At 36.9% G+C, this 20,313-nt stretch overlaps 1 protein-coding gene across 6 annotated transcripts in view; it reads left to right on the forward strand.

Annotated features, from left to right (window-relative positions):
- LOC112554130 (A-kinase anchor protein 13-like) overlaps positions 1-20,313 on the forward strand; it is a 69,838-nt gene that overhangs the window by 24,133 nt on the left and 25,392 nt on the right. For all 6 annotated transcript variants that reach the window (XM_025221740.1, XM_025221742.1, XM_025221743.1 and 3 more), the window contains 13 exons: positions 1,687-1,760; positions 2,167-2,221; positions 2,884-2,957; positions 3,739-3,791; positions 10,647-10,715; positions 16,197-16,240; positions 16,530-16,621; positions 17,376-17,427; positions 17,858-17,910; positions 18,239-18,418; positions 18,781-18,906; positions 19,262-19,379; positions 19,949-20,103. In XM_025221740.1, coding sequence (XP_025077525.1) covers positions 1,687-1,760; positions 2,167-2,221; positions 2,884-2,957; positions 3,739-3,791; positions 10,647-10,715; positions 16,197-16,240; positions 16,530-16,621; positions 17,376-17,427; positions 17,858-17,910; positions 18,239-18,418; positions 18,781-18,906; positions 19,262-19,379; positions 19,949-20,103 — 1,145 coding nt within the window. The remainder of the gene's footprint in view (positions 1-1,686; positions 1,761-2,166; positions 2,222-2,883; positions 2,958-3,738; positions 3,792-10,646; positions 10,716-16,196; positions 16,241-16,529; positions 16,622-17,375; positions 17,428-17,857; positions 17,911-18,238; positions 18,419-18,780; positions 18,907-19,261; positions 19,380-19,948; positions 20,104-20,313) is intronic.

Raw genomic sequence — 20,313 nt, forward strand, 5'->3', positions numbered from 1 at the left:
GGTGTTGAAAGATGCGGGTCACCTCAGAAGGATAATGCTTGGGAGTCCCAAATGAGGCATAGGCTGTTGAAAGCATGCCTGGCCTTGTTGATGCGGCTCTTGATGTCATCATCCGCTCCACCGTCCTTGTTGATAATGCTCCCGAGATACGTGAAGTGGTCTGTTTCCAGGATGTCCTTTACTTGAAGTTGGATTGGGAGTTCCTGCTTGTTGTTGATTCTGAACTCATTACTTCAGTCTTTCTGTTGACCTTTAAACCAGTCTTATCTGCCTCCTCTTACTCAGTTTGGCTTATACATGTTGCCGCTGATAAGATAGGAGACTAACGCCATCTGTGAAGTCCAGGTCCTCTAGCTGTTTGGTGAAGCTCCATTGGATAAAGGATTTGTTGTCTTGGGTCGTCTTGCACATAATCCAATCTGTGACCAGTCTAGTGCCTTCTTCAAAATCCCTAGTATTACTCTTGTCCGGACTTTGCTGGTGATAGTAGCATGATCCCCTGCCAATTGTTTCACTGGGAGAGGTCTCCTTTCTTCGGTAACTTGACCAGATGGCCTAGTTTCCAGTCTGTCGGTATTCGCTCTTGTTCCCAGATCTTGTGTAGGAGGGGTTGTAAAATTATTGCTGTGTTAGTGGTTCTAGGGGTATGCCATCTGGGCCTGCTGCTTTGCCACTTTTCATGCTTTTGATAGCTTTGATGATTTTGTCATACTGGGAGGGCTGGTGTTGATGTGAAGTTGTTCAGTTGCTGGTGGTATGTCAGGTGAAGATGGTGAATGAGGTCAATTCAGGATCTCTTTAAAGTGTTCCATCCAGTGGCCTTTTTGTCCTTCATCGTTTGTTATGGTCTTGTCTTGCACCAGCTTGTTTGGGTAAATGCTCCTGACTAACAGAGCTTGCGTTATTTCAGATAGTTGCTTCATATTTCCCAGTATAGCTGCTGTCTCTGCTTCCTCTGTCTGTTCATGGGCGAAGCTTCTCTTGTCCTCCTTGACAGACCTCTTCACTTGACGGTTGGCTTCCCAATATTCTGCTCTGAGATCTTCATTCTTTTGCTGGTCTTGACACATTGAGCTTCTGTTTCAGTCCTTTTCTTGTTTTAATCTTTGCCCAGGTTTCTGGAGTCATCCATTCCTTGTGTTTTCTTTCCATCTTCCCTAGAACATCTGTACAGGTTGTCTTCCAGATGCTCTTGAGTGTTGACCAGTGTTCCTCCACTGATTCTTCTGTCAGTCCTGAAAGGGCCTCATACTTATTCTTGATTTCACAGTTTAAAATTTCCCATGTTTCCTTGTTCTTGAGGTACTGAGTGTTAAATTTGTGGTGTGGTCCTACTGCTGGATCAATGAAGGACTTCAGCTTAATATTGAAGACTGCCACTAGGAGCTGGTGTTCTGAAGCAACATCTGCACCTCTTCTCATTTGGACATCTTGGAAACTCCTCCTCCACTTTCAAGCAACCGTTATATGGTATCTGAGGACAGGAGACATTGTAAAATATTTAGTTTTACTCCATGAATGTCAGTTTTGCTATCTTGATTTGTTTATGGTCCTGTCATGGAGTTTTTTGGTAGATACCAATGCTGAGGTTGTAGAATGAAAGCCACCAAAAAGACTTTTGAGGGTTGTGAAGTTTCAAGTAACTGTTGTTCAGATGGATTATAAGTATTATTTTTTTTGTGGCAGATTGTCTGATCAATGTACATGAACATGGCTGTAAAGACCAGGCGGCGTCTTGTGACAAGTATGCTGCTATAAAGGTCAGTGACAGTTTACGAGACTCACTTCTTTCAAAAAATGTGGACATAAATATTGTGCTTTCCCCATCACACTTTTATTTATAAGCCTGTTTCTTTTAAACAACTTAAAATTCCTTCGAAAGTGTTTATTAGGGGGGAATATAGCTTTTTATTTTATAATTTAACAGACTTTCCTTATCAGTCCAGATTTAAGTGATTTGTCATTTTGAAGGCAAAGCATGTTTCAGCATCATTTTTCTTTATAATGATCATTCAATATTTAGCATTAAATTTGTATCTAAGTTCATTAGTTGATTAGGCAACTGTATTTTTTAAAATTTTATTTAACTTCCTTATAAGGTACTGTTGATCCTCTTGGGCAGTATAAAATTATTAAAAAAGTGTGATTGCATTTGTTGTTGACCAGGTCATGCAGAGAGAAGACTTAACTGCCCCGTTACAGAGGCATCTTACACAACAAGGTTTGCATATATTTGCAATGCTTGTGTTTGGATTATATTAATTTTTGTGCCATTATTTCTACTTGAATGGATGCTTTACATTATATAGATAAATAATTAATTTCTTTCTCGAGAGCCTTTTCTTTCATTCTCTCTGGCACTGATTTGAACTGATTTGGTTCCACCTGAATGGTCACACTCAGTCTGTGGTAGCTGTAGGCATGTCTTTGAAGTATGAGGCTATGAGGCTCTGTTCTTGGGCCTCTTTTGTTCACTGTGTACATCAAACCATTTGGTGTCTCTATCACGTGGGCCTGCAGAATCACATGATAATACAAGGTTGCTAGTCTCAGCTCCAGCAGGTCTGCACTACCACACAATATATAGTAGAGTCTGGGAAAGCCTGGGTGTCCATCAGCAAACTGAAAAATGACAGCAAAACTGAGATCCTTCAGTAGCCGCTATGATGAAATATGAGCCATCCTATGTTTTATTTTTTATGTGAGTGAACATCTCTCTTTCCCAGACAGCAGGTTGTGTTTGTCTATATGTTAAGGTTGACTTCAGTGTGCCTTAATTATAATAGTATTTACATTTGTTTACATTGTCGTCTGTCATGTACAAGAGAGCACTCCTCCTCATTTTAAATGAATCTTTCTCTCTCAATATCTTTTTGCTTGCAGCATCTGATTTAAGACACACTCACTCCTTCAAGCATAAGGATAATCGCTCAACGTTGATGTCTAGCAAGGGCCAGGTAATCTTTGCTTCATCATTGGCAAAGAATTTCACTGTGAAAATTTTAATAGTTGTGAAACACAGAACCTTGAATTAAAAAATGAATAAATACCAGTCTTGCAATTAAAAAGTGTCATAAATTAAAACATAAAAGTCTTTTGTTAATGAACTGATAAAGTTTTACCTGCTTCTGTGTGTGTTTTTTTCTCTTCTGTATGATCTTGTTTTAAAATAAAATAAGCAAATTTCACATATATTTTTCCTTGATCCTGTGGATTTTGTATCTCATAGAAGATTTCATTTATTTGAGAAACAGTTTTATGTTTACGAGAGCAAAATGTGAAGGAGCATATCATCTCTGTATTTCTATAAAAATTAAAAAGAATTAAAGAATTATTGTCAGATGTCAAAATGGCTGTTGTCACTAGAGCGGGAGACTCTTGTGCACATTTATGGCCTAAATTCTGTGACTGAAATAGTACATTTGATAAAAAAACTATTACATTTGTTTAACACAAATATTATAGGCATGAAACTTGGGAGAAAAATCATTATGCTAGCTGAAGCATTGCCAAACACAAAAAATCCAGTATTGCTTTAGATAGGAACAGTTGATATTTGCTTATTTTTATTTTATACTTCTCTGACTTGTCTGTCTTTCTAATTTAAAAAAGGGAAAATAGGGTATTTTCATGCATTCCAGGGCTACTAGTTCCATTTGACTCATGCATTGCAAATGAATGAAGTGTTGTGGGCAAATAATGCATAATCTTAATCATAAATCTTTTTGTTTGTTTCAGAATTCAGTCAGTGGAGTACAAGGGTTGCATAGGCATAGCTTGCCTACTTCAAGGTATCTAGCAAAAATGGTCTTACCTTTCCTTGTGATTAATGTTAATGTGTGCATCAGAAATATAGTGTCATCGTTTGAAGGCATCTAGAAGAATCATTCTTGTTTTTCTTTATACTTTGTCTTACACATATAATTGATATGATTCTCATGTGTGCACATAATACACAAATCAGTCTTTTCACTTAAAATAAGAAGGGAAATGGCAAGTTGGGCTTAAATGATAGATACTGACATTCTAAATTGTTTGCTAAAAAATTTTGGGCTGCAAAACATTTTTTTTAAACAGTTGTGTTTAAAACACATTTGTGGAGTAATGCAAGGAGCTGCCATGTGTTGTTGAGTGACACCATCCAACCCAGTTAGCATGAGCATTCATTTTCAGTTTCGAAAGTGTGGTTGTTGGAATGCTTGCAACGTGGATCAGGGGATTGTGTCATTCAGTTTCTAATCTGAATATTCTGAAGAAGCACCTAGCGACATGGAGAAGACTGACATGACAGAAAGTGTGTGAGAGAGTGAGTTTGAATGACAGTGTGTGTGTTTTTGAGATAAAGAGAATACATTTACATGTGTGCATGTTTGGCCTTGAGTCTTAGGAAATCAAGACATGGGCATCTGAAGATGTAGTGATTTCATTCTGTCACTAGTTTTTATTTATATACAAATCAAGAAAGTGTCATGAATGTCTGAAGGAAAGATGTAAGTTATTGGTAAGAGTTGGGTAATAAACTGTAGAGAGTGGCAGTGGTAGATGACCCAGGAGTACCCAGATATTTACAACACATGTTAAAGTGAGTCGCCATTGGTCACAATAAAAAAAAAAAAAAAATAGGAAAAGAACAGTAGCAATCTTAATATACCCGACCTAGAGCAACTTGAAGAAAAAAATGTTCTCACTCATAGCTGAGTGTTAAAATAAGACAAAAGCCCTCTTAGCGCTGTATTACCTAATACCCTCAGATGTTACATTTACTTTCTCCTCTTCTTTGTTGCTATTTATAGAAAACCAAGAATGTAGGATAGCAAAACAAATTTAAATATTCCTAGTTAGCATATCAGCAAAGAGTGACCATAAGCACTGATAGCTGGTGGAAACCTTACTGCCAGCAACACTGTGTATAGAGACAAAATAGGATTATTTGTAGGAATATAAACAGTGCTCTCTTCTGTTCTCTTTCCTCCCATCTTCTCTTTTTTTGTTTTCTTTTTATCTGTCAGCATTCCTTATATTAGTGCATTGTCAACTATCTCCTCCCCTCTTGTACATCAGATTCTGTGACGGTCTTTTCTTTATCTTTTCCTCCCCACTCCTTCCATCACGGTTCTTCAGTTGTGTTTTGTGTTGTATTAAAGTATTTCACTTGTACAGGTACTATCAGTAATGTCTTAATTAATGTGTACCTCTCTTTTTGTGGGGCACCTTTGTTGAGGTGCATTGGCATTAATGCAGTGCAAGTGCAGAAATGGCTAGTGCAGAGCATTGAGTGTATCTTTTTGTGAGACGTTAAATTGTCTCTCTTTTCTTCTTTTGTGCACTTCTCAGCTCTTTGTTCCTTCATGCTTGTCTTTAGATATATTGCATATATTTACTTGTAAATTGTGCTATGACCAGCTTTGATGTTTTTTTTACTGCCACACAGTCTTTTTCATGGATCCCAATCCCAAAGCAACATATACCTACAAGGGTATCATGCCACCAGCAGGTTTAGTGTTGTGGAGTAAGTTACCTCTCTTTTAGTGTGGGCTTTTGAAGAGTAGGCCAGTTTTAGTTGCATTTCTTTTGTTCTTTGGTTATTGTGTTTGCATGATTTCCTTCTTTGCTCCACACCTTTCTCATTTCAGATTTGAGAGTTTCTGGTAGTTTCTAAGCATCATGCATTCTGGATGCAATAAGACATGGCATAATGCAGCAAGTCATAATCTTTTTTAGAGAATAGTTAAACATTTATGGTGCTGCAAACTTCCTCCAGTTGCCCCAGTTTTAGGGAATGAAGATTTGGTACCTGAGATCTGGGGAAGGTTGGGATGGTTTAACATATTGCTTAATGAATGCTTTCAAAATTGGCTTGTTCAAGAAAGTGTAGTTGTGGTAGCCATTCAATTGATGTTTTCTACAACACAGAGCTGTTTCCAAGAAGTTTCTGCATGAGCAACTGTGTTTTTCATGGTAATTTTCAAAACAACGACATTGAAACACAGGAATCTCTTTTCTTTTACCTACTATGAACAGTAGGAGGAAACTTCTGATGATGCTAGCCATGTTAGAGGGAACATTACATATTGCACATTATCTGTAGTAAGTAGTAAGCATACCAGCTTTGGAGAATGCATGATGTGTGTTCAAAGAGAAGGTATCCTAATATGAACTATAAAACAATGTAATTTGATGGTATCAGTTATGGCAAACTTGACAACTTAATAGTGTTAGTCTATTTTACTGGATTTAGTCTGGATCTTTGTGGGGACTACGGTATGACAAGATGATTATATCTGAATGAGTTCAGGAACAGTATGATGATCCGTATATGGTTTTAAACTATAAGTTTAGATGTCCTTGCCAAAAAGATGCAATCATAGTACTATATACAATACTTGCATGATATATACAAGGTCAGATATATTCTGCACTCGCATCAAACAGCTTATGCATAGACAAACACATTCGTATATATCAACTTTCTCCACCCAGACTCTTTCTTTCCCCAACCCGTCTATTCCACATCCCCAACCATACATTGTACTCCCTGTTGTAGTCAAAGAATTTGACGAATTCCTGAGAGTGTCTTATTTCATTGAAAGAAATTGGAGGCTAAAGTAGCAAACTGTGGCTAATTTGTCATGGATAAGACAAAGATTAGATTAATTCACAGTTTTTGATTTTGGAAGGACCAAACACTCCTTTGTGGAAATGTTTTCTTCTCGAATTAGAAGTAAGCATGAAAAATACATATATTGACAAGGTTTTGCTCTTCTGTGTACCAGAACATTGCTGTCATTGAAATTAATTATTTCTGTATTGAGAATATTTTTATAAGAATAAGTTATTTTTTAGAGAAAAGAAGAACTTTTTTTTTACACTAGTGTATGAGAGTGTGTGTAAGAGAGAGAGAGAGAGTTGTTGTAGGTCCATACATATGGAATTTTTCTTTCTGCACTTCTGATAATTTTTATAGAGATGTGTGTTTTAACTAGAATAAATTAGGTATTTTTTAAGCTATAGATACAGGTTAATGTAAGAATTTGAAGCTTAAGTTGTTCATTGTTTAAAGTGTTGGGAACAATTGCCTGTCATTTCTCTTGTTAGAAATCTATTAAGTTTGCTAAAAGTAAGAAACATGAAAAATAATTATAAAATTTTTATGACCTTATGGTAATAGATTTGTGCTTAAATGTAGCAGCTAGAATTAATTTAGAAGACCCTTAGGCTTTCCAGGTCATCCTCAGGAATTAGATCTTGATTTTTTGTGTATGTGTGTATTTATTTAATACTTTTACTGTGAGATGATGGGCAGGTATCATTTTCTTGGCTTGATTTTTTTGGTATAATCTTTTATCCTGGTGGTGGGGCTTTCACAGACTTTCATCTTGTTATGATTAAAACTAAGGGAGGACTAGTTTGTCTATTGCTTTGAGCTGATGCCAGAGCACATGCAATGATGTCTGGTGCTCACTTGCTGAAGGTGATTGCATATGTTGCATGGTATGCTTCAGGGAGTAGCAGACTTGGCAACTGTGTTTATAACCACTTTTTTTGTCGCCTGAGTTAGGGGCATTTCTGACCTCTGATGATGATCATCATCACACCACCATCATCCTTCCATAATCATTGATGATGATCTTGCATGCTTGTTGTGGATGAAGGGTCATATTAAAAACAATTGGATTGGGCTATTTTTACATATTTTGTACATTATACATTTTCATTTACTATGTCAGCTATTTTGTTGGACAATAGTGAACTAGGAGGCCTCTTCTTAGCAAGCATTCCTCTGCAAAATATAGCAACTTAAGTTGTCACCACTTCATGTCATGCAACAGATAGCACAGGCTGGGTAATTATCACTGGGCACATATTGTTAAGCTATGATACTGATGAAGATTACATTCATCTTCCTACAAGTGTTTGAAGTTGAACTTAAGTCTTTTAGAGTTTGAACACCTATATATTTTCAAAACAAATGTGATCGTATTTGTGGAACATCAGTATAAGTGAAAATAGCAAAAGAGTGAACTGTATTGGTCAGACTGGGGAAGTGGATGGCTGAATGGTTAAGCCACTGGTGTCCGATGTGAAAGCAGTCCTACTGTATGGTTCTGAAACCTGGAGAGTAACAAACACCATCAACAAGCTCCAGACCTTTACCAACTGATGCCTACGCCATATTCTGGGAATAAGATGGCCTGAAAAGATCTCCAACTTGACTGGAACCCTCAGGGGAAGAAGAGAGTTGGGAGACCAAAACAGACTTGGAAAAGAACAGTAGAGAACGAGGCAAAGGATGTGGGAACCACATGGGCCCAACTGAAGGGGGCTGTCCAAAACCGGGTCCGCTGGCGAGGTGTTGTTCCGGCCTATGCTCTCTCAAAGGAGCAACAAGGAATAAACTAACTAATAAGACTTGTCAGATGAAATGTAATCCAGTGCAGTATTATACAAAATAGTGATTTAAAAATAAAAGGCTTGATAAATTGTTAAAGGTTAATTTTAAGTTTGGTATTCATCCTAATTGGGTAATAAATGGATGTATCTAGAAATCTTTGGGTACACTTTACTAAGATCATCATATCGGGGAGAGATAAAAATAAAATATAGTTCCTTTTTTTTTTTTTTGCATGCCTATATGTAAAGCACCTCGAGTGTGGCAGATTTTGGAAAAAGGAGCTATACATATGTGCTATTTATTATTATTCTTGTTGCTGTTTATTTGAGCAAAGTGGACAGTGATGTTCTTTTTAAAAAAAAAAAATATTAAAGTGTCATTTATGCTGGTAACAATAACAATCCTACAAACTTAAAAAGTTGTAACAAAGATATCTGGGCCATCAACACCTTGGTTCTGTCAATCCAAAAATAACAGAGATGTTCATTTCATTTTTTGTGTAGGATTAATAGTATGTTATTAGGAAATATGATACAGAAATACATTATGAAACATGCAAAAAAGTGATTTTTAATATTTGATAGTATTTGATACTTTTCACAAATAAAGTTATCAGAAAATATATCAGCACATCTGTCTCTAAAAAGCTGGCCTTTTTCTATGCAGATTCGTTCTTTAGCGGTGGATGTTAAACTCAAGAGGCCTGGTCACTTTGTGTTAAGTTAAACTACAGTGCCTCATCATCTTAGGTCGAGTCTGCCTATCAGTGTGAAGATTAATCAGGAGAGTAACAGCAACAGTTTAAAGCAACCTAACAGTTCTTTTTCTGTCTTGATTAGCCATAACATTTGACCAAAATGAGGTACTTCATTGTCCTCAGTACACATTTTCCATGACAAAATAACTGTATTTTGTCATACAGTTTTAGTAGTGATGTTACACATTCATCAAGTAGAAGAGTGGAAGAATAGGAACATTCTTATAGATGATCCTTGTAAGAATTGGTTTGAGTTTAGGAAAAACTGTGTGGAGCACACTGATCTTGTGAAACAGTTCAAGAAGTGCTTCAGTTGCTGCAGGAAAACCTGCCTAGATAGGGTCAGTTTAGTGAAATGGCAAGGGGAGAGTGTTTAAAGCAAAGACTGGTATAGAGGCTCACTGGCCAGCAGAGTATATGTAAAGCTATTGTGTGGATGAAAGCAATTTTAATTTTTATCAAACTAATGCAAGAACAGCATGCACATAAAATATTAGTAATTGTCCCAAAGTAATTGCAACATACTTTCACGGAAGAAGTTTATCGCTTCATAGCCATATGCAAGAATAAGACAGTTATGATGTTTGTGGTACAGATGCTTTAATATGCTCCATGTAAGCAAAAGGCAGTAAGTGCATTGTACCAAAACTTCTCTATTCATTTTTGCCAATGTACTCAAGAGAAAGTGTTAAAATCATTAGAAATTGTTTTAAAAGATAGTCACTTGTTGAAAATCATTGAGAGAAAGAATCACGACATTAAACAAGCAGGGGATTGGAAAATGTTTAAACTGGTAATTGTCATCAGAAAATATGTGAATTGTTACAAAGATAATCACCAGGTGAAAGGAATTCAACAGACATACTTTGTGAGTGGCTGAACACTGGTTGTTAAATCTGGTTATATGTGGCAATCTGAGGTTGGAAGAGAAAAAAACTGATACACCTATTTATTATTTGACTTTTCGCGAAAAAGTCACAAGTTATTTATTGAATGTTTTAATGTATTCATGGTGGATATTTTTACCCATTTTTTATTTGTGACTTAAACGTTTTTGTGTATGTCAGTTCTATGCAAGTTTAAAAGTCTTTTCTTCAACTGATGCAACCATGATTCATGCTGATTTAGACAGAATTAATTAACAAAAGTATCCAGGCAAAAGTAGACCATGAGACACAAAATTGTGAAAAATTCTTCTAACATTAGTAACAATATGAAAATGCATAGGTGTTAATATTTTAGAGAGTGCTAAATTTAAAATTTAACTCTGTATAAAACATAGTCTGTCTTGTTGATGCCCTGTAAATTGTAGAGACATTTTATTGTTTGCTTCATTACTTCAGTGCAATTGACAAGCTATTATTGTGGGCTATATCTGTTTAGTGGTATAGCAGAAAAAAATGGTACAAGGGGTAGATTGCTTAAAGCATAGAAACATTCAATGTAGTCATATTCTTGACCACCCACAAATACTTCAGCAGCTTCATCTTCTTTCAGCAAAGCTATCAATGAAGAGTCCGAGACTGACGGTGGACTTCATATGCAGGAAGCATCTTCAACATCTAAGTGAGTAATTTAGAAAAAATACAATATGGTCAACTTCTGTTTTTTAAAAGTTTTCTGGCCAGTCAGAAACCCATTCAACTGATGGGTCACATAGGTATCAAACCAGCTATCATGTGCACCTTGGATAGTGATGCAAGATGTGATGCAATTTAGTGATTAATGGCATAGTATGAATCATTGAAGACTGATAGGAAAAATTACTCAAAACTGAAATGAGATTCAGCAGTAATTTTGAACTTGGTTGCAGTGATGCTAGTCATGCATCCTTTCACCTCATATTAGAAATATTTGGCATGGATCAGTCAAATTGTTTGAAAATTACAATGAATATAACAAACATTTACACACAAAATTAAAAGCATTTCTTTAAGTATAAAATTTTGTATTCTAAATGAATGTTTTGTTTATTGTAACAGATCTGGTTAAGGGAGCATAAGTGAATAGATTTGAACTGTCACATAGTTGGAAAAAATGATTTTGCAAAGCATTAAATTTGAAACAAAATTATTTTGCAAAGAATTAAATTTGAAACAAAATTATTTTGCAAAGAATTAAATTTGAAACAAATAATTAGTATTTTATTAAAAAACAGAGTGTCATTATGGCTCTTACAGTAGAAATCAGTTTTCAGATAGACAACCAATATGCTTCAAAGTATTGCTGCTCAATGATTTAGTTTTGGGAGAAATCTATCAAACTGAAGTATCATGTAATGGGGAAAAATACAATTTCAAGTTAATAGTTGAAGCCAGATTTTTCATACAGAATTTAATCCTTTGACAGTGTTCTGTGAATATATGAAGAGCTCAGTTTTGCTGGGGTTGTTATTGTATTGTCATATAAAAGTTAGACTGTGTAGATCTTGTCTGCTATGCAGAAATGACACAGAAAATTCATTTCAATAGAGGTAGACCACTAAACTTTCCACTTACAGGACAGAGTTCTTAAATCCTCCTGAGTTTGTAGAGATGGTTGTGGAAGAGTGAAAAGTAAGTCTCATGACATTTTGGTTGGTGTGGAGTAAGGTGTTTGAAGTCGGACTTCATGGAGGCCACCATTTTGTGAGGTTGCTGCTAATCTCCCCCATTTTTCGAAGTCTTTTCTTTTCCAACCCAATAAGGGGTCAGCATTGATTGAGTATGTGCTGGTCCCTCGACTCTTTCGTTCAAGCATCTTGCAGGCAGGGACACAAGCGTACCCGGGTGCGGACATCGGGTCAGACCATAAGCTTGTGATGGCTTCTCTGCGCTTGAAGGTATCATCGAAGCGCCTAGAGAACTGCAGACGCATTTGATGGTGCATGGAAAAACTCCAAGATCCTGGAGTCGCGGCTGCCTTTCATGTCGAAGTAGGCGGGCGGTTCTCGGCCCTGAATCTACTAGATGGCGAATTTGACATAAACACCCTCTCGGACAACATCAAACAGGTTCTCCACTCCTCAGCAGACAAAGTTCTGGGGAGAAAAATGCCAACAAAGTTGCCCTGGATCACAAAGAAAGTTCTCAAACTTTGTGAGCTCAGGAAAACTTTGAGAGCTCAAAGGCGAAGGAGTCCTGCTTTTTCCTCACCAGTGAAGGGAGTAGTGCGGAAGATGTTCATGCCAGGTTAGAAGCCGCAACTGCGGTGATGACGAGACTGAGTCGAATATGAATAGCAAAAGGATCTCGTTTGCTATGAAATTTCGACTCTGCAAGTCTCTAGTCGTCCCAGTTTTTCTGTACCGGCTCCGAGACCTGGACACTGCTAACGAACCAGGAACGGAAGATAGCAGCGTTCGAGATGAAGTGCTTTAGGACGTGATGCGTGCGCGGGCCATAGAGAGTAATTAATGGATATTTGAAGTTGTTTTCCCGAAACCAACTTCTGAATGTCCGGCCTCATCGTAGAGACCAAAGTCGGAGCAGAAAAAAAAGACGCCCCTACGTGGGGATAAATGTTTTTTTTTTTTTCGTTTTTTTTTTTTCGACTCCTATAGAGAGGAAAAGACGAACGACTTCGTGCGAAACCTGGTTCGTAGTCTGGTGGGGGACCAGGATCCACTTCTCACAACCGTGAAACGCTCAAAGTTACGCTGGTTCGGCCATGTCGCCCGACATGGCGGGATTCCTAAGTTAGTCTTGCAGGGTAGCATTAGGGGCAAAAGACATGTGGGAAAACAGAGGAAGCTGTGGCTGACAAACGTGCTGGAGTGGACTGGACGTCCACTGGGTGACCTGAACACCCGGGCGGCTGATCGTTTTTAGTATCGAAGGTTCGTTAATCGGAGTATAAGACATTTGGAGTACCAGCGAGACTCAAGAGCGGCATCGCAGCGCTCAAAGAAAAAGTAATGTAACTATGGCACATCTCAAGGTAACACTGGAATCAGCTTTTAGGTCAGATGGGATAAGTATGCTTTCCCACATTGATGTCAAACGGGTTATTGTGTGCCTCTGGCCTTTAACGCTGGTGCTTTGACCACTCTCCTGTCCACTTTATCTTGAAGGCGTGAAAGAGAAGTATTATTTGAGTCATTATTACTGGTGGTGAACATTTTATCAGATCCTCAGCATTTCTTCAGGCATGACATTTGAAGAATACTTTCCCTTGAAGGATTCTTTATCTGAATAACCTTTAGATGATGCTAAAGACCTTATGTGTGTGTTGAAGGGTTGGTAGCTTGAAGCATGTTACAGTTTAACAGTATTATTAAAACATCAGAACTTTCTGCAATTCACATGGGTTTAGTGAATGTAAATCTGAGTGACTGTAAATGAATGCAAAATATGAATAGGATGGGAATGTGCTTGTAGTTGCACACTAACTGATGCAAGCTTCTTACTATTACTTTTTATGTTCATGTAACAAGTTGTTACAAATAAATTATTTTCTTAAAAATAACAAGTAGGATATCTGCTCAATGATTACAAAAAAGAAATTTATCAAATTATGAAGTATTGCAGACATGAGACATGCCTATGCCTGTTCATTAGCCACAAACAGTTTTTCTGCTTTTTTGCCAGGGCCTTTGCTTGATGATGACTGGGTTAGTGAATTCTATAAAATAGACAGCTGATTGATAGCTGGCTGGTGGTTTTGTATCGAATATTGAATAAGTTGTCTTTGGGTGGGTAAGAGAGATACATCCAGAAAGGTGTTTGTATGACTCATCTATAGGGCAAGTAACAGCCTCTTACAAGAACCAGGTCATGAGGTCATATACTGACATACATTAACAAGCCAGCAACAGTGGGTGAGCAAAGCATTTCTGCTGCAATTGTTCTCACTTAGGTGGAGTTTGCTAAGAAAACCTACCAGGGCAGGCTTTCCTACTGCTTGTTTTCTTGTTGGTAACCTTGCGTTTGCACCAACTTTCTGGCAACTTTTGATTCCAAGTTCTGCCCATTTGTCAAGCACCTGTGTTCACTTTGGTGATGCATGTAGGATGTGGGTAGAGTACGCTCAGCCTATACACCTTCAGAGTTTTCTTAAAGGGTGCATTTAACTTGGGAAACTTGAGTGGCTTAAACTGTCTTTGACTTCTGGCAGAATGTTGATGCATCTGTAGATGCACTGTTATAGTGCAAAAATTCTTGGCCAGACTTCTGTGTCTTCTAGATGATTGGCTGTTATATAAAATGTTGACAAACTGTTCTTTTCAACTCAAGACATTAGTAGTAAGTGTATTAAGGAGGCAAGAAAGGCTGGGTGTTGAGTGATACAGTGTTGAGTGATACAGCAAAAATTTTGAGATGTGATTTCACTGAAGGAAAGACTATAGACCAGTGCAGTCAGTGAATGTGCTGTCACTATTATAATAAAATGTACTTGATTATTCACACCATGTTATCTATTTTTTTAATGCTATTTTTCGCAGAGCAGGATCTCATACTAGTTTCTAAGATATTTTGTGTTTTTGTTTCATACTGTTATCAACCCAGTTTTATCTTTTTGTGTTTTATGGGTTTTTTGTGTGCGTGCAGCACTGTATACAATTATTACAATTTTTTAAACGAAAAAGACTGAAGGACTATTAAAACGATGCAGCACCAATGATGGATAAGGCTACAATTTTGCAAGCTGGTTTTATGCAATAATCTGTGTCCTGCAAGTCTGTGACCTTTGTAGATGTTGCAGCACATGGCTGCTTAGTCATGCCCACCGTTTCCCGTGTGGAAGGTGGTGGTTCCCAGGACACCAGGGGAAACTGGAGTTTATTTTAAGACATGCCTTTCATTCAGGAGTTGATGAGTGGATGGTGTAAAACAGTGTGCTTCATACAGGGTTTTCCCATATAATGGGATACTTGGTGAACAAATGATTTCCTGTTGATAAGCTTGTTAAGAAAAGAAAATGTGTGAGTGTGATGCCACTATGGCTATATTCAGCAGCAAGAGAGGGTCGTATGATGTAGACAACTACACAGGAGATGACTTGCACTACACTTTCAGTGATTGCTTAAGGTGAGATTGCTGGTTTAATATTTCGTGTATATAGTTGATCAAACACCATGACAGAGTATTCATTTCATTTTATTTTAAATGATTAAGTAATTCTCTAAACCAAAATCTTTAAACATACTGTAAGTAGTACAGATCTTATTTATCTTGCTTCCATTTTTGAATAAATTGATCCTTTAAGCCAGTGGTACCCAACCTTTTCTTGCTTGAGGTCCGCACTGGACATGACATAAAATCTCATGGGCCAGAACATGGCTGTTTTGCCAGAATCATGACGCTAAAAATGAAATTGTGTCTGGTTAAAATTAGCGGGCCGCATGAGGCACCTTGGCAGGCCAGATGTTGGCCTGACGGCTGTAGGTTGAGCATCCCTGCTTTAAGCATTGCATTACAATTTTTTTAAAATAACAGAAGAACTACAACCAAATTTCCAGATGAAGGAAAGATCTAAGGCGTCTAACAATGAACGTTCATAGCTAAGTCAGGATAGTTTACCTACTGCGCTATCAAATAGAAAGTTACACAGGTGGAACAGGGAGACATTTTTTTAGTTCCAGAGTTATGTTCCTTATATAACCTATACCAAGTGTTCCCACCCCAGCAAACTAGACTGAAAGTCATGGTGCTGCATATAACAAAAGTATAAAATATTTGCAGAAGTTCCAAGCACACGTTAACTCATTCAACATTGACAATTGAGGCAATTGAGCTGTAGCTATGAAGACATTTGCATATGCGATTGCAAACTATATAAGAAGAGTTAAAAGATTTAAATTTACTGAGACAGCACAGGCAGCTGTGAACTTTATTAAGAATGTTATCTACATGTCTAAGTTTGTCATCAATAACTGCTAAATGTTTATAACTCTCCACTCTTCTTAAGTTAGAAGGGTTTACTTTATCAGGCCAGCTGCTTTATGAGCATGCATCTTGTAAAGCTGTTGGCATATTTCCTTCACTGTAATTTCTGCTTCTTCAGAATGTACTGTGTACTGGATATGAATCTTTTAAAAAATATTTTGTTATGTCTCTATGTTTTCAGTATCACAGAGACAACCTCAGAATCCTTGGAATCACTTGATACAGGTAACAAGTCTGTTGTTCATGCAAACTAAACTTGCTGATTTGTAAGATAGTAAATGATGTTTATAGACACGTATAGTCTTATGATGTAATTGCTAAATTTATTACATATGAAATGCATTTTAACATAGACTTTTACCACTTTCTTTGGACTTTTCTACATATTTAATGCACATATTAATAACATAAAGTTTGATGGCATACATGCACCATTCTATACCATAAAGTTGCATACTTATGTATGTGCTCTTGTGTATACATGCTTTCTTTGCATATGCGTCTCTTTATCAAGTTGGTGCTGAAGCCAGCTTTTTGGATGAGGAGGCTGATCTGATGCTGAGTTTTGAGGAACCAGAGGCGTGGAGCATCACAGTTGACAGAAAGGTACAGTCTTATCTAGGAGTAATTCTGTCAACATGCTGTGTGTTTTCTCATGCCTCAAGTGACTTAGCAGCAAAGGCACACATAGGAATAATTGGAATTCTAAAAGTTCTTAGCCTTGAAGATTGTAATCCCTTTTTGTTTTTCAAACTATTCGATACACAAATTCAGCCTATTTTTCTTTAGTGCTAAGTACTTACTCAATTGACATTTAACATATTGCTATTAGAAATTGACTAATAAGGTTTAGGCTAGGAGTTACAAGCATAAACTGCCACAAGCAGTGTTACAGCAATTTGCCCGCTGCTTCGTTAAAATGCCCCCATTGCAATCGTGAAAAAAACTGACTTACATTTTATGTTCATGTGCCTAAAATATAAAGATCTGTGATAGCTGTACATTCCTGAACAATTCTTTAATTATCCTTCTCAGTTTCATTTATCCATTTTATTTGCAAGTAATTGCCTAAAATTAATTCAAAATGTTGCCTACTTTATAAAGCGCTCCAGATCAGGGAGAACAAATAGTTTGCAAATTACTGGTATTGTTAACAAATTATTGTACGTTGTAACTATATTTTGTATTATGTAAGTGCACTGTATTTATGTATTTTGTACTTAATTTCTCCACCCACTAGTCCAGCATCGATTATGGGCAAGAACCTACTGAATAAAGAAATTGCCATTGTCATTTAATATTAGAGATTATGTTTAAGAAGTAGAATTCCTTGATTTACATTTTGTTTTGTCTTGTTCAGAGACTGAAAAAGATGAATGCCAAAGACATTAAGCGACAGGACACCATTTGGGGTAGGTAACATTCATTGCAGATCATGGTTTCCAAATGATGAAGGATCACTCCCTCAATGAAGATCAAGAGTCTAGACATGAGAGGCAGTAAATAATACTTTTCAAAGAAGGCTAACTTGCAAATCAGTTTGCACCATTTGGGATAAAGAGTAGCCTCTAAATTTCATGTCCCAAAGAGGCAGGCTCATGATGCCAGTAAACCGGACATCTTTTTTAACCACTCTTTTTTTTGAAGAATGTGAGACCTATAGTGTGTGGTATTTGCAAAACCTGTGATCTGTTATGAATAGTACTGTATATACTTTAACAACAGGAGCATATGTCTCCAGATATGTGGACATGTGTTGCATTAATTTTTAATGTTCGGTACAATGCTAATACTGGTAATAGAATTTGCCATGTGCAAGTTTAATGTTAATGTTCTCTGCAGAACTGATCCAGACAGAAAAACAGTATGTGAAGAAACTCAAGATCATGCAGAGGGTAAGATAACTTCTGGACTTAACTTAGTCAGTCAGTGTTTGCTTAATATTGATTTCATTTTATAAAGTGCTGAATATAAAGCTCATTGCATATTAATTGCATGCCTTGGCAGTTTAAGTACATGGAATGAAGTTTTCATGTTGGTTGCTTGTCTAAATCTAGGGAAAGATTGGTGTGCTAAGGGGGGACCATTGCTTCACTTGTATGCTTTTCTGTACAATGCAACTTTCATTGAAATGTGGAACACAGAGATAAAGGGGATTATACAGAACTTTTTTATTTTGTACCACCCTTGACTGTCATGTTTGCTGGGTTTTGACTGTTGTAGCTTTTCCGTGACTCACTGATGGCAGAGCAAAATTTTCCCGGGGAGCAGATCCAGCGAATGTTTCCACGTTTGGATGATCTGTTGGAGCTCCACACTACTTTTCTACGAAAACTCCTGACCCTCCAGACCATTAATGCAGACCGCAGCATTGATGATATTGGCCCCACATTGTTGGAACAGGTAATATGCATGACCTCACTTGACTGCATTAATACTAGACTGTTGGATCAAGTAATTTCCTAAATTTACTTACCTTCATTATTGCATCCTTGTCAACACACACCTTGTACTGTATGAACATGTATGTTAAAAAAGGTCAAGGCAATACTGTTGTTCATGTAAGTCTTCATTGTAGTCATTTCCTGCAATTCTTAACAGCTTCTTTGATAAGTCATGTTTTTTGTATACAGTAGATACTCTGTTCCACACAGGTGCTTATAATGTAAAGGTAAAGGTTATTAGTGGTAGCTACACCATTACAAATAACACTACATAGTTCTTGATAGCAATTGTAGTGATAATTCTTGATTTGTACATATCAGTTTAGCAAGACAACTGCTGAGAAGATGAAATCAGTGTATGGGGTGTTCTGCAGCAAACACACAGAGGCTATCCAAATGTACAAAGAAATTGCCAAGAATGACAGAAAATTCCAGAACTTTTGCAGGGTAATGAACTTTTCTGAGTTTGTCTTAAAAGGTGTGAATGAGATGATGTATAGTGGATAGTTTTCTTTATAGTGGTTAAAAAGTATATGCCAACTAAAGCTGTTCTTAATGCAGGTTCTACATGTAAGTGTTGTTTTGTTTCTCTCTGTCTCTGCTACTCACATTTTTTTTGGTCTGTCTTGATAATAAGTTTATCAGTAACACAGAGCAGCCTAAGGAGTTAAAACAATATTAGACAGTGAGGTCTGTGGGAGGCAAAGGTAGCTAAGATTGGCATATTAGATGAATTACTTCAGAGTTTAAATGTTTGCTTGGTATTATTGTTTATTATTAAATTGTGGACAAATTTTTGCAGAAAATGTCAAACCAGACAGTATGTGAAAAACGTGAACTGCCTGACTTCATTTTGGGTGTGACTGTTCGTCTTTCAAAATATCCAATCCTGATCGAGGCAATTCTAAAAGGAACAAAGGGTATGCCATGTAAAACAACAACAAAAAAAACAGTTCTTTAACTCAAGTATTGAATTATAAGGATTTGGTCATTTTCCTGTGATATTGAACTCCATGCTATCACAGTGAACTGGTGAGATAGTTTGAGCAATAGGGCTTGTAGTTTTCTGGTCCCTTCCCTTATTAAAATGTAAAAAAAGAGTTATCAAAAAAAAGTCACTTAACAACGAAATTGATGAAAGAAAGTATTTTTCAAGGTGAATTTGAACTAAATGAAGAGGTGTTATAGATTCAGAATATATAATAATATGAGAAATGTAAGTTTTGTCAAAGTGTGTTATGATGTCCCTCCCTTAAGAATCATTCTGCTGGAATTTAATAATTTTTTACAGTATATTTCCTATTTTGTGTGTATATGTGTGTGGATGATAGAGAGAGGTGGTTGCACGATATTATGTGAAACATTTTTTGTTCTTTTGAGCCTTTTGTATCAATAGTAAATTCTCACAAAGGCAGAGATCCCATCTTTCGCTGTTGTGCAAACTGGTGAATTATGTGATGCAGAACGTCCATCTTTGTGTCTGTAATAGACAAGAAGGATCGAGAGCTGCTGAGTCAGGCTTTACAGTGCAGTAAGGATGTGGTTCATGGTGTGGACGAGAAGGTGGCAGCATATGAAAAACTGATGGAGATCTATAAAGCACTTGATTCACGCACTACTGTATACAGAGGCAAAAAGTTTAAGGTATAGTTTGATGTCTGCATTTAGTAGTAACCTGTGTGTAATAATGTATCTCTTTCATCATAAATATTATTTTAGGCTGTAACTTTGAAATGATAATAATAATTGGATCTGTAAAGCACATTGCCACTTGTGGATTTGAGCTCAATGCACTGTATTCAGTCATTATAACTTCAAAAAATAAAAAGACTCTCTGCAGATTAGCTCAGTTTG

Source organism: Pomacea canaliculata, linkage group LG13 (assembly GCF_003073045.1).
Source record: "Pomacea canaliculata isolate SZHN2017 linkage group LG13, ASM307304v1, whole genome shotgun sequence".
Lineage (NCBI taxonomy): Eukaryota > Metazoa > Mollusca > Gastropoda > Architaenioglossa > Ampullariidae > Pomacea > Pomacea canaliculata.